A 17,654-nucleotide genomic window follows, 5' to 3' on the forward strand; every position below is an offset into this window, starting at 1 on the left:
CATGGCTTTATGTTCATAATCTGTCACATGGATTATTATTGAAGGCCCACTGGACTCAATGTGCTGTCACATAGGGTCTCCCCTACAAAAATAATTAAGGAAAATTTAACAAAAAGTAATACAGTGATTTTTTTTCCAGGAATCATTTGAGAGCTATCATTTTATACATGGATAGGTGGCGTTTCCTAAGTCAACACAAATAGCAGGTATTTATTATGTAATTCAGTGTATTACATGAGTACCCAGAATGTGTGCTTTTTTCAGTCCTCTATAAACCTACATTCTTTAAATACACCCACCTCCACCCATCCACCCCTAGGAGTGTTAGTGCTTTGAATAGTTGACTAATGATTCATTTTCATACAGAACATCTAGTTAGTTACCAAGACCTGTGAATGCTGCCTTTGAAATTTCTCTCATATTCATCTCCCCTACTCCAGCCCTTTTCCAAAATATTTTTCATCTTACCAAAACATGGTTTTTGTCAAATCATTCTGAGTTCAGTAACTTTTGGTGGCTTTTCATTACCTACAGGTCCATTTAGACAGATTATAAACAATAAATTTTGGGTCCGGCTTTCAAAACCATTAACTATTTGACAGCTGTCCACATACCCAACTTTATTTTCTTCTGCTGGGATAACTTTTTTCCAGGTGAATGGGTCCTCTCATAGGTTTCAAACACATCATGAGTATATCTGCTCTCATCCCAGCCCATCTTCTTTTCCTTTGTCTGTTACCTAAAGTACCTTCCTATTGTCTCTCTACCTGACTCTTCAGTGTTCAAGGTTTAGCTCAAATTCTGCTTTTTTAGTGGTAACCTCCCTGTGTTACTCCAGCCCCATTTAATCCTACAACCCACAAATTTATAACCCATAAACCTTCATAAAACATAACTAGAATATTTTCTTATGAGGATTCTTAGCATTTTATTCATTGTCCCTGGAGTAGAACAATACCTGCTATATAGTAGGCACTAAATAAAGATTTGTTTTGTAAAGTCTCTTTACCTTGTTTATAACTTTTCTTTGCCTGTTCTCTGACTTAGAGGACAAAATTCACATTCCTCGGCATAGCTTCTAAGTCTTACACAGTATATTGAATTGTTTTTGCTTCCCAATGTTCTCTGTTTTAAGCCCCTGGTCTCTCTTCTCATGTGATCTTCACAAGCCATGTTCATTCCTATTTCAGTATTTTGGCTTATGATGCTTTCTTGGCTATATAAACACTTGGCTTGCCTCTTCTGCCTGTTTCCATCCCAGACATCCTTGTAAAGTTAAACTTAAATCTCACCATCACCATTAAAATGTACTTCTCTCTTATCCAAATGCCTAAAGCATTTACCACCTATATCAGCTAGTTTTGGAAGTTAATCAAACTTACATTTTTACTTGTTTTTATTAAAAAAAAACTTTATTACTTTATTCTTTGTGTGTGTGTGTCTTTTTTGTCTTTTCCAGGGCCACACCCGCAGCATATGGAGGTTCCCAGGCTAGGGGTCTAATCAGAGCTGTAGCTGCCGGCCTACACCACAGCCACAGCAACACAGGATCCAAGCCGCATCTGTGACCTACACCACAGCTCATGGCAACACTGGATCCCTCATGGTTCCTAGTTGGATTTGTTAACCACTAAGCCACTACGGGAACTCCCCTTTATTCTTTTAAAAAGAATAAAGTGAATACCTTTGTGGGTTTTTCATTTGTTTTTGTTTTTGTTTTTTTGCTTTTTAGAGCCACATCCACGACATATGAAAGTTCCCAGGCTAGCAGTCGAATCGGAGCTGCAGCTGCCATTCTACACCACAGCGACATGGGATCCAAGCCATGTCTGTGACCTACACCACAGCTCACAGCAACGCCAGATCCCCAAACCACTGAGTGAGGCAGGGGATCAAACCTGTGTCCTCATAGACACTAGTTGAATTCATTTCTGCTGTACTACAGCAGGAACTCCTCCTTTGTGGTTTTTTAGTTGAATCACAAAAAAGGACAATGAAAAAAATTGAAAGTGTCTTCAGATCTCAGCACTCAGATATAAACATTATATCCCTTTAGGCATATTTGCCCTGAGGTCATGTAAGATGCTAAAAACCGTTTAGGAATCTGGATGACAGGTATATATGTGAATTCTTTGTGCTAGTTGTGTAATTTTTTTAAGTCTGAAAAAAATTATGATACTAACAAAAATAAATTCATGAAGTAGTGCAGAGTTCATAAAAGAATCCAAATATATAGTTATATTAGTATATGAAGCAATGCAAATCAATCAGGAATCTGAACTATTCAACAAAATGGTGATGGGATAACAGGCTATCTACCCATTTGGAGAAAAAAAATGGACTCCTCCCTCATATCTTACACAGAAATAAATTCCACATGCATCAGCACATTTAAAAATGATGAGGCAGGAGTTCCCATCGTGGCTCAGCAGAAACGAATCCGGCTAGGAACCATGAGGTAGCAGGTTTGATCCATTTGCTGTGAGCTATGGTGTAGGTCACAGATGTGGCTTGGATCTGGCGTTGCTGTGGCTGTGGTGTAGGCCAGCAGCAATAGCTCCGATTAGACCCCTAGCCTGGGAACTTCCATATGCCAGGAGTGCGGCCCTAAAAAGACAAAAAAAAAAAAAAAAAAAAAAATTTAATGATGAGGCATAAAAACAAAAATATGGGTGGCAAATGTTATATTCATGACTTGAATAGGCATGATAATACATGACAGGAAAACTAAAAACCGTTGAAGAATGCTGATAAAGCTGAATGCATAAAAATTAAAACTTTATATATGGAGGAATGGGGAATGCCATAAAGTTAAAAAGACAAGTAATAAACTTGGGGAATATACTTGTAGCCTGTATGGCAAAGAATTGATAGGCCTATGGTAAGGTGTTTCAGAGTTTGTGCTCTAGGGTAGCATTGCCCAAGTCCTGCCACACTTATTAATGATGTGACATTGGGAAAATTTCCTAACTGCTCTATACCTCATTTTTCTCATTTGAAAAAAATGGTAATAAGACTCCTTTGATTCATGGTGTTATTAACTGGGCACTTAATCCATATGTAAAAGCATCTAGTGGCATGCTTGGCATGTAATAATGATCATTGTAACTGCTAAAATGTATTGGGGGAGTTCCCATTGTGGCTCAGCAAAAACAAATCCTACTAGAATCCATGAGGACTGGGGTTGGATCCCTGGTCTCACTCACTGGGTTAAGGATCCGGCATTGCCATGAGCTGTGGTGTAGTTCTCAGACACAGCTCAGATCTGGTGTTGCTGTGGCTGTGGTATAGGCTGGTAGCTGTAGCTCTGATTCAGTCCCTAGCCTGTAAACTTCCATTGGCCGCAGGTACGGCCATAAAAACAACAACAACAACAACAACAAATATATTGGGGGCTTACTGTGTACCAGGCATTGTGCAAGCCTTTCAAATATCATCATCCAGTGAGGATGGTAGTATTATTGTTCCCATTTTACAAATGGATCCCTGATATTTAGAGACCAACAGCTAGTAAGTGATGAAGGTGGAATTTGACCAGAAATGGGATTCCTGACTCATCCACTTAACATTTACACCATATGGTGGTGATTCTCAAGACAACTTAGTTCCCCTTTCCTTTAGTCCTGGGGCTATTTAATCTTGACAGTTAATTGGAATTCCATGTTCCTCTCAGAAGGTATGTGAGTTGAGCTCTTCAAAATGTATTTGAGCACTGGTATATCCATGTAGTTATAATCTCAAAGAAAAGAAACCTTGTAGAAATTCATGCCGTAAAGGGACTTATGTTGCATACTCTACAGCACCAAGTATCATGTCCACAGTATGCCTCTATACATACTTCCTGGGGTATTTTTTTGGTTTTATTTTGAGAAAATAAAAATCACAAATGATTTTATCTTAGCACTTAGTGTAACAATGTAGCTAAAGTAGTTAAAGTAGAAGCAATGGTAGGTGTTGATGAATTAAGTAGAAATAACATTGGAAGTTAAATTCTCATTCAAAAATAACTTCAGATTTCTTATTGGAAAATTCAATTTATTTTGTGTTAATTTGGGGAGCTTTCTTTTTACCTTTTTTTGGTTTGTGGGAACATAATTCAAATCTTAGTTTGTGTTATAACTCAGAATACAATTTCTTTTGATAGTCTTAAAAATGAACTTAAAAACTTTTATTAACTTTATATATTTAGAGACAGGCTACCATCTATCTATTTCTTTTAATAGATTTTTAATTTGGTTATTCAGAACAAATCTGAAAATGCTTTTTGTGTGGTCTTAAACCTTTTTCTTCATAGTAATATAGTGTTAAATCATGTAAAATCTAATTTGGAAAGAATATAATGAATCTGAATCACAATTTGTGCTTCTTTAATCATGAAGAAGAATTGACTTGTAGGGACATGAAAGGTTTAACTCTGCCTTAAATATAATTTTTTAAAATCGTTGCATTTTAAGGGAATACTATTCTTGATAGAAATAACTTATTTATCCCTCCATCTAGCTTTCTTGATAGATGGTGAAGAAAAGACACTATATACCCTTAGGAGAAACCCTGCTTAATTCAAGGAATACCATATATATTAGATCCTGTCCTGAACAAAATAGCAGATGAGGAAGAATGCCCAAAAAAAGGCATTCATATAAACACTGGCATTTTTTAAAATTTCTATGAAGAATCCTAACCTCATCACCCTCGCTCCCCAAGCACTCACTTTTTTCTCCTGAATTCTTACTTTGCCTAAATTCTAACAAGCTTGGTTATTGGGTTTCTAAACCCACATCTACTTAGGAGGAGGAAGAGGTGCTACAGGCAATCAGGGAGACAGCCACAGGTGATCACTGCATTGCGATAACAAGAAAAACTAGAGGAACAGTTTAGAAGCAGACATAAAAATGCAAGAAATTATAGTTATCTGAGTTCATTTAGTGTGGGGTCAGTCATATCTAGATTTCTCAGTCCTGAGGCCATCATTGTATTACAGAATATCTCATCATTGTATTACAATAAAAGACACCAAATGCTTAAATTAGAGTCGGTAAATGTCAGCATTTACCAGTATCCAGAATCTAGTCTGACAGTGGTATTTGATCCTCCTAAGAGGGAGGGGGTTTGGCTTGGTAATGGTAGACTTAGGCATTTCCATTTGCTCTTGTTTTATTACTAATTCAATGTTAGGTTCTTCCAACTCTACCTTCATCTTCCATTTTCACCTGGAAGTCTGTGAATCCAGTTCCTGCCCAGGCCCTCATGATCTAGGTCCTCCCGGCCGCATTCTCATGAACTTGTGATCTCTTTGTAATGTCTGACTTAGGTTTTCCATTCCCGAGGATATGTCTTCTCATAGATGCCTTATCCCAGAGCTTCACTCCTGGGCCTGCCCATGCAGCCATACATGTGTCCTTTACCAGGCGAGGTTTGTCAATCACTGATCAAGGAACATTCTATAGGGTATCTGTAATTAGTCAAGTTTAGAAACTGCTTTATGCTATTCATAACTCCTTCTTTAGTCCCAGAGGAGAAATGTCTTAACCAGAGCCAACTGCCCAACCTGGCTTGGACCCTTGGGATTGAAAAAAATCCTACAGTGGCCGGCTTTTGTTTTCATGGACATAGCAGAGTTGAAGTGAGTGGAGTTAATAACTCTTGGTGATATCAGGAAATCATACAGAGTCGACATTTGTCTGCCCAGTAAGCAGTTTAGTCCTCTTTCTCATACAGGGTTTTCCAGTAATGAGTGTGCAGTAAGTATTAGGAATAGTTTTGCCCCGAAAATATTGTTTTCAATTCTTTGCTTATGATGGCAGCTCAGTGGCTTCCATTGTGTACCACTGGTAAGTTTTCTGTATTAATACTTACTAATAGGTCCACCTCTCTTTGTTAGTACATTACTCCCCCTACTGGTAGCCATGGCCTACCTAGAATCTCCAAAGTTAAGAAGGGTTTTGTACTCACATTTAACTTAGTTGACTAGGGCAGCTTTGTAGCATGACACAGGCTGTCCAACAGCTCAGAGGTTGCAAAGGGCTTTATTAACCCTCACATGATCTCCCTTGCTGATATACAGGGCTTTCCCATATTATACCCATGTGATCATAAGACTAACCTTATCCAATTATATATATTTGTATAAATATACACACAGAGAGAACATAGTATTTCTTCAGATGCTTAACTATCCCATTAACATTACCTGGGAAAGGGGAGATTACATACTGGAACAGGATTCTGAGCAGAACATTGCATGTTTGATCTTTGAACTGACCTTGGGTGATATGCCCCAAGGTTACATTATGGGATGGCTTGGACTGCTATCTTCAGTTCTTCCTTTGGCAGTCTGAGGGTCAGTTCTCATCAGTTTCTTTTTTTTAATGGAGGACCAATTATTATCCCCATTAACTAGCCTCAGACTCTTCCTAATAGGCTGTAAACTCTTTGCAGGCGGGGATTAAATCCTTTTATCTTTTCACACCAAGCACAGTTCCTACCTTGCATGTTGTAGGAGCTTAACAAATGGCTTATTGGTAAATTAATTAATTATAAATGAGACTTTGGGATAGCCTATGTCTTATTGAGCTTCTAATTGTTTCTTCAGCAACATTAACTGGAAACACAATTTCCCAGGAGCTATGCTTTATCTTAGTTAATGTTGTTTCAGAGAGAGACTTTGTCATGATGATATAAAATTTTGATTAAATGGAAACAGCAGTTTATTTCCCTTTTACTAATAGCTCCACATAAAATACCATTTATTATTAGAGAAATGATTGAGAAAAAAAAAAAGATTTTCTCAAAGTATTGTAACCAAGCCATGGTTAAAATAATTTATACTTTGTATGCAGAGCTTTTTCAGTTAATGTATCCACTTATTAGGCATTAGGAAATTTTGAGTGAGGAACAAGGTTATGAAATATATATGCACAAATGGAAGCAGAAAGAGACTTATAGTTTGAATAAGTTAATGCTGTTCTACCAAACCTAATATTCTCATTTTTGCCCTTTCTTCATTCAGAAACTAGGCTTTTTCCCCCAGTATATTAACTATGGCCTAGGAATGAGTGAAAACTTTTGAGCTGCTATATTAAATCATTTCAGGATGTTGGGAGTAGGAGTTAGCAAATTATTGCTTAAGGGAACCAAATAATAAGCTAAGAAGGATAAATGCAACTTACTAAAGGGTCCAGCATAAAAACAAATAGTAGCTTATGCACTGGGATATTTTAATGCGGTGTTTGAGCTTCATGCACTCTACTATCTCTTAGATTCTAAGTCTTATTCAAAGAGGGGCACTACTAACCCATTTGGCTTTGTGAAAATTAGAAAAATATGGCCTTCCTTGAGTAAAATTTTTAAGCATATTTTGCACAACTTGAACAATCCTATGTTCAGGTCTGAAGAAAGTGGGAATGTGAATGGGTACCCACTCTGGCTTTGTCTGGTGATTCTGGACTCTACCCTCCTATAAGGAAGGGAAGAAAGAGGAGTGAGAATGAAGGGTTGGGGTTGGGGGACAGTGGCTTGGGGACTTAATCAGGGGCATCGGTTTCAGTTCACCCAAACAGTGGTTCCATAAGTCAAACTTATTTTTAAATCAGTGACTAGAACATCTATGTTCTATTAAGAATTATACAAAACTGCTGCTTAAGAGGACATGCCCCTTTTTGGTTCAGCCTGGCTCTACAGGCGTGGGACATGGAGACTCATAACCCTGGCAGGAGCAAGCCTATGTATATACCATACACGCACCCCAGATGTCGGAGCTCACATCCCACTGGTGGTGCATACATCCTCCCACCCCCACCCTCATCCCTGTAAGTCTACCCATTTGGGACAGAAAATGAGCCAGTCAGAATTGGGCCTCCTAGAGCCAGGGATGGCTCCGGGGATGTGCCAGTGAGTGTGCAAGTGTATGATTGTTAATGAATGTCTGTATGCAGTTACATGACTGAGAACTTTCCCTATGGCATTAAGCTCCAACTGAGAGACCCATGATCTCTTCTCATGACATCACGTATATTCTTAACTTCACATGTCTGCTTTGGGAATACTGCCACCCCTCCTCAGCCATGGTGCTATTGTGCTACCTTGGATTCAGTCTATGTAGATACATAGCATTATATTAGGTACTCGAAATAATACAATGTTTCTATATTTAAATGGGTGAGCACTTTAATGTTTAAAAAAGAATTTTGAACACTTTTCACTTAGAGTTTCCATATTTTACTTAATGCTTATATTTTTATACTTTTTTTAAATAGAACATAACTGAATACATTTAGACCACATATTGTGAAATGTAAAAGCATGTATCAGTTACCCATCCTCTAATTGTGTAGCTAGAACTCTATAGCCCCCTGAATTTCTGAACAAAACGCAATGTATGTTCCTTTTAAGGTTCTGAGTCTGTTCAGGACCTGCTGTGAGTTTGGAGGTAGGAGAGAGAGGATTTCTCATGTCACCAGTGCCCTAGAAACTGAGTTGAGAGTGAGTTCAAAGCACCTGAAGACCTCAAACTCCCCCCAAAATCAATTCCCAATAAAAGTTATTTTTATACTTAGTGTTAGACTGGATAGGAAGTGTCCTTTAGTGATGGAAATTCACACTGAGGATGTAATTTCACTATGGGGTTGTTTATTTTTAAATGTTGTATTAGGAGAAATTTTAAACATATACAGAGTTAGAGTGAGATAATGAACCCTACACAACAGTATCTGGTTTAACAGTTAACATTTTGTCAATCGTGTTTCCTCTAAGGCCCTTCTCTCCTTTTTTCTTTGCCCCATAGTATTTTAAAGTAAATTTGAGACACGGTGTCAATTCATCTGTAAATATTTCAGCATTTATCTCTAATTTTTAAGGCCCATGCCACTATCCTACCTATAAGATTAATAATTCCTTAATGTCATCTAATACTCTTCCTCATTCAAATTTCCCTGATTGTCTCAAAAACATCTTTTTACAGATTGTTTAAATTAGAGTCTATATAAGGTTCATACATTGTCTTTGACTGTGTCTCTCATGTCTCTTTTCTATATTAATAAATTTTTATATTTTCCTTGCATTTTCTTATAATTTTTCAAGGGGGCGTAAAAGGAAAAATACTACCAAAATCCATATATTATGCTTTATCTTTATATATTTAATTTGTACATTGTTTTCAGATCCATACATACTTAATGCTGAAATGGGAAGGTTGAGAAAATGGAAAAAAATTTTTCCTTTTCTGATTGAAAAATAGGCATGAACTGATCTTTTTACTCAACAGCAGAAATCAAATGCAGAAAGGTGCAAAAGATAGAAAGTTGCAAAAGATAGAAAGCTACTATCATATTTGAATTCAAGTAAGTCTGCATTAAATCACATCTTTAAGCTGCATTAAATCACATTTTAAGTTACAGTTTGACCTAACAAAATATCACTTTAGAAATACAAAATTTGTAAATAATGTACTCTTCGCTTCTGGGATTTTTTTTTTTTTTTTTTTTTTTTTTTTTTTTGTCTCTCAGATTTGGGATTTGTATTTCAGTCCAGTGAATTCAAACTAAGACATTGTTTTCTTACCAAACACATGAGTGTTTATATCTCTTCTACTGCTACCAATTAATGTACCTAAATGGCTTGTCCGTTTGACAGTATTCCCATTGAGTTAACTGTCTCAAAACCATTGGTCTTTGTAAAAATAATTAAATCATATATTTGCTTCTTTTAAAAAATATACTTATTTTGCTATTCTACCAGGTTAATGCATTATTTTCTTTCACCGTGGATAGGAGGACAGAAAAGGATTTCTTCTGCCACTATAATTTTAACACTACATTGCTTGATATAAATTGTGCAGTGCTGCTAAAATGCCTCAAAATTTTACCATTTCTTTTTATAAACTCTGAATCCTGTGATATCTTTCCTTTCTTAGGATATGAACGAGTCTGCCAAACAAGAAGATATTTTAGAATCCACAACAGATGCTGCGGAATGGAGTCTAGAAGTGGAACGTGTGCTACCACAACTGAAAGTCACGATCAGGACTGACAACAAGGTATGGAAGAGAGAACACATTTTGTTCAAAGAGATATATATAAAGCATTTTCAAGGTCAAGGGTATTCCTAATTGTACAAACTACTTATTTAAGAAGGAATTCCATTTCTAGTGTCTTGTTTTAATAGAGATTTAATGAATTGTTGTTGAATAACTAAATAATGTAATATGGTCCACAAAGCAAGGGATAGATCTTTAAAATGATTTGGAATACATAATGTTTCCCTGAGATTAAGGCATATTTTCTCAATGCATTTTTATAAATTTCGCTGGCATCATATTTTGTTTAGGTGAATAGTGGATGAAACTGAGTATCTGTGACTGTATATTAACTGAGTTGAGTCAGGACATGGTTTAGAACTCTGCTAGATGGCAAAAGAGAAGACATCCTGGACGTTGCCTTACATAGTCTATTCAGTACACATGGTTATAAGTTAAATATTAAGAAAGTTATCAAAAAATCCTATGTAATAAAGATTTGGGGGTTAGGATGGGGGAACTGGCCCATTTAACCAAGTTCCCACTTCCTTTTCACCTGTAACTTATGAGTAAGAACTTCAGGACAAGCTAACGGGTGACTAGACAATGCTACTCTCATTAGTACTATGATACTCTCTACAAAGTGGGCTCGAGAGACATCTAAGTAAAAAAGCTAAAGGATTTTCATCCTCGGAGGCTGGAGACAAGCCCCAGAATTATGGAAAAGATTCTAGGGCAGCTTGTCACTCTGCAAATGTGGTTGTGCATCTGCCTCCAAAGTAGAAGAAGCCCTACAAAGATTGCTGTTTTCAATGCCTTGGAAGCTAATTCATAGATTATCTGGATTTGGGCCTGTAGAATTGTATCCTAGAGAAGGTATAAGGTCGCCAAGACTCGTAGGACAGTCCTAAAGTAGGATAAGGACAGCGGAGTTCTTATTAGACTGTGAACAGCTGTGGAACAGTGTCTAGAGTAAGTGGGCAGACCCTCAGCCTGCTTACCATGTACTTGGAATACAGATATTTTGACTACATTGGGAGTAAATTCTTTGCTTATATATCTCTTATATGTAAGTACCTATAAATAAGAATTTCTTTACTGATTTGATCTCTGCTGGAAGTCATAATTTGCAAAACTAATTTTTGTGAAAATGTAATTTCTGATTCTTTAGTTTTGTTGGAACAAATTCTCTTCATAAAATTAAAATGCATTATTATTGTGACTCTAGTTAGAATGACATGTTAAAATAATTGTATAATTGGGAACTTTTAAGAACATCTTAGTCCCAAAAGGAAGTAAGTTTACCTTGTTTACTTTCAGGGTAAGTAAACTCTTGAAATTAAACATCTTATTTAAAACCGAATAGGATCACGAGAGTGTTTTTTTAAGAATGGTCATTGATTCCACATAATAGAAGTAACTGAATAAAGAAAGAATATAAATGTAACTGCTAATCTGTACAGTTTACAAACCAGTATTGCAGTAATCAAAATCTTAAATTCTTGGAGTTCCTGTTGTGGCTCAGTGGGTTAAGGACCTGACGGTGTCTCTGTGAGAATGCAGGTTCAATCCCTGGTCTAGCTCAATGAGTTAAGGGTCCAGCATTGCCACAAGCTACGGCTTAGGTTGCAGATGCAGCTGGGATCTGGTGTTGCTGTGGCTGTGGTGTAGACCTGCAACTGCAGCTCCAATTCAACCTCTAGCCTGGATTTTTCCATATGCCAAAACATGAAAGAAAAAAAATCCTCGATTCTTAAAGAATCAATGTTCTCCTGATTTGGAGAAGATTTAACTAGTTCACAGTTGGATTCTCAGAGTTCCTGCTGTGGTGCAACTGAATGGGGGCATCACTGCAGCTCAGGACACAGGTGCAATCCCCAGCCTAGCACAGTGGGTTAAAGGATCCAGCGTTGCTACAGTTGCATCATAAGTTGCAGCTGTAGCTCAGATCTGAACCCTGGCCTGGGAACTCCATATGCCATGGGGCGACCAAAAAAGAAAAAAAAAAAAAAAAAAAAAAGGAAGTTGGACTCTTAGTCCCATGCTGTTCATTACCTTGATCTTATGGAGATATACTGTGTTAAATTAACTATACAATCTGTGTTACAAGCAACATTCCAAAATGTCAGAGTTTTGTGGGGGATTTTTTAGTATTTTTTTTAAGAATATGTGAATATCATTTTGATTTTAGATTTTTGCAGTAAAGCATGCTGACCTAAAGTCATATTTGATTACTTTTTCAGAATTCTTCTCCAGATCATTTGGTCTTTGTGTCCAGTATTCATAAACTCTTCTTTCTCCTAAGTATTTCAGCTCTCGCAAAAGGGAAATACAGCTTTAGGGTCAATTCTTTATTCAGCTTACTTAAGAGAAATAAAATTATTCATTGATTTGAGAAAATAAGGGACTAATGAATAGAGAAATGTTTTTCATGTCTCAGAAATAAAGTAATCTGGTTATATATGCAGTTTCTCACGGACTCATTATCCTCCTTAATCAGGAGTGGTTGGTTGACTGCAGCATCAGAATGTAGATCCTATCCTTCCTCAACTCCTAACTCCACCAAAACCAAATCCTCTCTTTTACTTTTGGAAAAAAACAATAACTTTTCACTTACCACAGGCTATTTAAGACCTTTTAGGATTTCAATTTTATATTTTGGGGGGAGGAATTATTTTCAGATCAATGTGTTCTACTAATCCTGTTACATTAATTTTTAGGTATATAGAGATGTGGGAGATGAGTAATACAGAGCTTCTATTATTTAAAATTTATTTAAAATGACCTTGTATTAGTCAAAAATTTATTTAAAATGACCTTGTATTAGAAATTAAAAGCTCCCCCCCCAAAAAAAAAGAAATTAAAAAACCCCATATTTATTTGGCACTGTAGCAAATGTTTCTATGCTTTTTTCCCTCACAAATTCAGTGTATTCCTTGTATACTTCCTAGAAGGGTCTTACCAAAAAAAAGTAAAACTCCTTTTCTGTTCTTTTTGCATATTATTGTCTGTATGCTTGATGAGACCCTGTCATACACCAATATTTTATTTTGTATATTCTCTATAATGTAATCAGGTTTTTATTGGGAGGCTAGCTTATCCTTGTTTCTGGCACTACTTCTTACTGTTGCTGGTTCTCAAAGAATGCAAATAAATTTTAATATTAGCTTAAACAAATTACAATTGGGAAAATAAATATGTTGCCAAAACTACAAATAATACGTTCCACAACTGAAGATAAAGGATTTTTGTCATATGCCAGTTTCAATGGACTACATTAGCAGTTCCCTTTTTAGAACTGGGTATAAAGAATGCTCCTGGTGATTACTTCTAGAGTAGCAATCTACCCAGAGACCATCCTAGATCTGCATCAACTTGGAATAGTGTGTCTGAAGACACAGAAGTTTTGCCAAGAGAGTCAATAAATTCAGCCAAATTCTAGGTCATTCAACTCTAGTTAATGCCTCAATTAGGACCAAGTGAGTAAGGCTCACATGTTAAATCCTTAAAAGTGTAGTCTAGGACCCCTAGATTAGAGTTAATATCGGTGCCACCTACTTAAATTGTGTACAAGTATTAGTCTGCAACTCTACATCTTACACTTTTTGTTCTTTCCCTTATTTCTTTGTATTGCTCTCTTTCCTTTTCTGCTGTGTTTTTAACTTTTTAAAAATTGTTCTTTATTAAACCCAGTAGTGATGCCCACAAGTGTTACATAACTTTTCTGGGGAATTTAAAACTAAGAGCAAACATCTGTGATTATACCTATACTGGACTTCGGTCTGTAGCTGGTCAAGAATTATCTTAATCTCTGAGTCTTTTTAAAATACAATTTTGTTTTTAATTCTAAAAATAATAGGGGAGTTCCCATTGTGGGTCAGTGGTTAACGAATCTGACTAGTGTCCATGAGGACGCAGATTCTATCCCTGGCCTCGCTCAGCACGTTAAGGATCCAGCATTGCCGTGAACTGCGGTGTAGGTCGCAGATGCAGCTCAGATCTGGCATTTCTGTGGCTGTGGCATAGGCCGCAGCTACTGCTCTGATTCGACCCCTAGCCTGGGAACCTCCATATGCCACGGGTGTGGCCCTAAAAAGACAAAAGACAAAAATAAATAAATAAAAATAACATGGAAGTTATATTTCAAGGGGATAGGAGGCAGGCAGCGTGCTATGAATTAGAAGTTAGAGATCACACATTTAGTCCCAATATCAAATCCTGATGTACTGAGTCAAAGTTTCAGATACTTGATAGAACTGTAAAGACCCAGAGAAGACAGAGCCTATCTCACACACCTTCCCTTGGCACCCAGAATTCATATTTCCACCACTTATTAGCTGTGTGATCCAGAGCAAGCTACTCTACCTCTCCATTCCTCTTTTCCTCATCTGTAAAGTAGGCTAATTATATTATTTACCTCATGGAATTGTGAAGCACCAAGAATAGCATCTGACACATAGTTACTGCCTAATAAATGTTAATTATTGTTATGTTACAATATTGTTATTGTAATATTATTGTGTTCTCTCATAGCCCTCTTATATTTCACCTTCTATATCAGTATTCAGGAAGAATTTGTTGAATTTCTGCACTAATGCTTCCATCATTTAAGGGAATATTTATAAATAGCAGCCTTATATTTTTACATGGAATGTAATTGGATTCATAAATATCACTTTGGTAAATCTTTCTAGTTTTTTCCCCTGGTAAAGGTATATATAATACAATGAAAACAATAATAAATACTAAGTTTTTGCTTTGTGCCAAGTGCTGTTCTTAGCACTTCACATATATTAACTAATTCAATCCTTTTGACTGCCCTATGAGATACAGGTACTTTTACTAAAGATGAGGAAACTGAAAAATGATGAAGTTACATGCCTAATAAGTGACAGATATGATATTTGAACCTCAAACCCAGGCTCTTACCTCTATGGTTAGCAACAATATAGCATAATAGTTAAAAACACACATTCTGAATCCAGAATGCTTGAGAACCATTCCTAAATCTAACACCTAGCTGTTAGACCCTGTGGATAGGTTCCTCAGCTACTCTGTGCCTTGGTTTCCTCAGCTGTAAAATGGAATTCATTGTAAAACCTACATCAACAAGTTACTAAAAGTATTAAATGAATGAACATATCTAAAGCACTTAGAATGGTGTCAGAAGAATCACTTAATATATGTTGACCACTGTTTCTTTGTGCTTTTATGGATAGTACTGAGATTATGCCTCTTTTTTTAAAACATAGCATTACATCATGAGCATTTCCACATGTCCTTAAAAATTATAAACCATAGCTTTAGATGCCCATCTGTAGTGCTGGAACATCATTCTCCAGCTGAGTGCCAGATAGTGAGATAGCTTGGCCAAGCTTAGCAGGTTGGGGTCAGACCAGGAGGTCTAGGATCTGGGTGGAGAAATGAAAAGGCAATGTCATGCAAGAGCTGTTGGTTAAGATATGGGCAAGCCTAGGGACCATAAGTTCTGAGAATATGGACCAATAGCAAGAAATGCATCTTCTAGTGAGTAATTTGGGAGAGAGAGAAGTGGTTGTAGATGGTGGAAGTTCAGTTGAAAGAGAAAACATGGAGAGCAGGAAGCAAAAGTACAGATTAAATAGAAAATGAAATTTAGGAATCTTGTATAATTACTGTAAGAATTAATTGCTGTAAGAATGTACAGTCCGACCACCCTATAAAGTTATAGCTGCTATTACTTTTTTTCTAAACTGTGTGAGGGACTCTTCTCCAGGATACTTTATGTTAATTAATTATTGAAAGATAATATTTCCTACTTGATTGAAATATTTTAAATTCTATAACAGCATTTTTTTTTTTAACTTTTAAGTGAATCCGTTGACAGTTGCTGAGTTGAATAATAAAATGGTTGAAACAGAACTGCTAAAGAATTCTACATGTCCTCTATTTCTGGAGGAATGGAAAATGTGAATGCATATTCATATAGATTTCCCTTTCTGTACTTTCGATTAATTTTTATTGCTAAATAAATACCTAATGCTGTATCTTGAGGAAGATTATTCTATCTCTTTGAGTTTTCTTTTGATTATAAAAAAGCAAAACTTTATTGGACTTTGTGGAAATACAGACCACCTGGATGAGAACAAGTAAAGGCTGTTTATTCAGAGCTTGCTATATCGCAAGACATTTAGCCATCAACACTTGCATTTGGCAGATTCTCGAAGGCATGCAGGAGAATTTGAAAGTTATAGTGGGAAAAAGGGAAATCTTTTGGATATGTTCAGATGTGACTGGAAATTTGGAGGTGGGCTGACTAGAAGCAGGGCTTCTGTATGTGATTGGTTAGGGGGAGGATATTGGGCTGTGTCTGATTGGTACTATATTGGAAGTGGGGCAGGATTGGGGTGGGCAAAAACTGGGGAAGCTGACAGTCTTTAACACCTGACCATTGGCTGGTTGCTGCAGAAATTGTGGTTTGGCTTTCTGGACTAGTTGCCACACATTGTGGGTTAGAATTTTATTCTGAGTAATGGTCTAGCTGTTATCTGTTATCCATTTGTATAGTCAGTCTCTCAACTTCATTTATTGAACCAAAAGAAACTGTCTTCTTTTTTCTTTTTCAGCCTCACCTGCAGCATGTGAAAGTTCCCAGGCCAGGGATTGAATCGCAGCCACATTTCTGACCTATGCCATAGCTGCAGCAACACTGGATCCCACATCCTTAACTCACTGCATCAGGCTGGAGATCAAACTGGTAATGCCACAGAGATAAGCCGGATTATTAACCTACTAAGCCACAGCGGGAACTCCTAAAGTGTCCTCCTAAAATGATCAAACTTATTAATCTTTATCAGGAAAATGATTTTTTTCAAGTCAAGGGTTTTTATATAAAAATCAAGTAATCATTAATAATATTTATTCCTGTTCCCCAGAAATAAGGAAGATCAGCAAGTGTGAAATCAGTTTTTGGCTAAACCTTACATAGGCCCTTTTTTTTCAATTTTGCAGGATTTATTCCTAAAAGGTTGTATATTATAATGATTTAATATTAGATATTTAATGCAGTGTACAAATATTCTATCATGCTTTAATGCCCTGTGGATATTGTAATTAAAATTTTGATTAATGACTTAAACAGATTTTTTCCAAATTATAATTAAATGTTTCCTGCTTTGTTGTTTTAAAAGATAGTTGGCTAGGTACCCCTTCATTCTACCAAAATATCTTTAGTCATTGTGTAATGTTCATGTTTAGTCATGTTCATTACAAGGAATTTAGATAAAGAGATTATTTTTTATTTAAGCTTTATAGCATGTGTTTCTAATTATTTCAAGCCTTTGATTCACTGAACTGCTTTTTTTACATCCTTACCTGATCTTCAGTGTCTGACTTTCCTAGGTTGCAGTTGTAAAAAGAACCTTAAACTTTAAATTCCAACTTCAAGCAATTGGATTTTGCTTTAATGTAAATAAACCATATTGGTGTTGCCTAGGGTAATTCACAGCAGGAAACCTTTTGAGAAGAGTCTTTGTGCTGAGGATAGAATCATTACAATAGTCTTGAGCCCTTGGCCTCTCTGGTGACCCTAAGAGCTAAAACCTAAGAGGGAATAGGGAGGCCTTCATTAATCAGCAGGTGAAATGCCATTTAAATGAACCTG

At 36.5% G+C, this 17,654-nt stretch overlaps 1 protein-coding gene across 3 annotated transcripts in view; it reads left to right on the forward strand.

Moving 5' to 3' along the window:
* The window catches only part of IFT57 (intraflagellar transport 57), a 58,164-nt gene that overhangs the window by 21,344 nt on the left and 19,166 nt on the right, over positions 1 to 17,654 (forward strand). For all 3 annotated transcript variants that reach the window (XR_002337925.1, XR_002337924.1, XM_021070455.1), the window contains exon 6: positions 9,911 to 10,033. Coding sequence is in view for 1 of the 3 variants with exons in the window: in XM_021070455.1 (XP_020926114.1) it covers positions 9,911 to 10,033 (123 nt within the window). In the remaining 2 variants the exon portion in view is untranslated. The remainder of the gene's footprint in view (positions 1 to 9,910; positions 10,034 to 17,654) is intronic.

The sequence above is a fragment of the Sus scrofa genome, chromosome 13 (assembly GCF_000003025.6).
Source record: "Sus scrofa isolate TJ Tabasco breed Duroc chromosome 13, Sscrofa11.1, whole genome shotgun sequence".
Classification (NCBI taxonomy): domain Eukaryota; kingdom Metazoa; phylum Chordata; class Mammalia; order Artiodactyla; family Suidae; genus Sus; species Sus scrofa.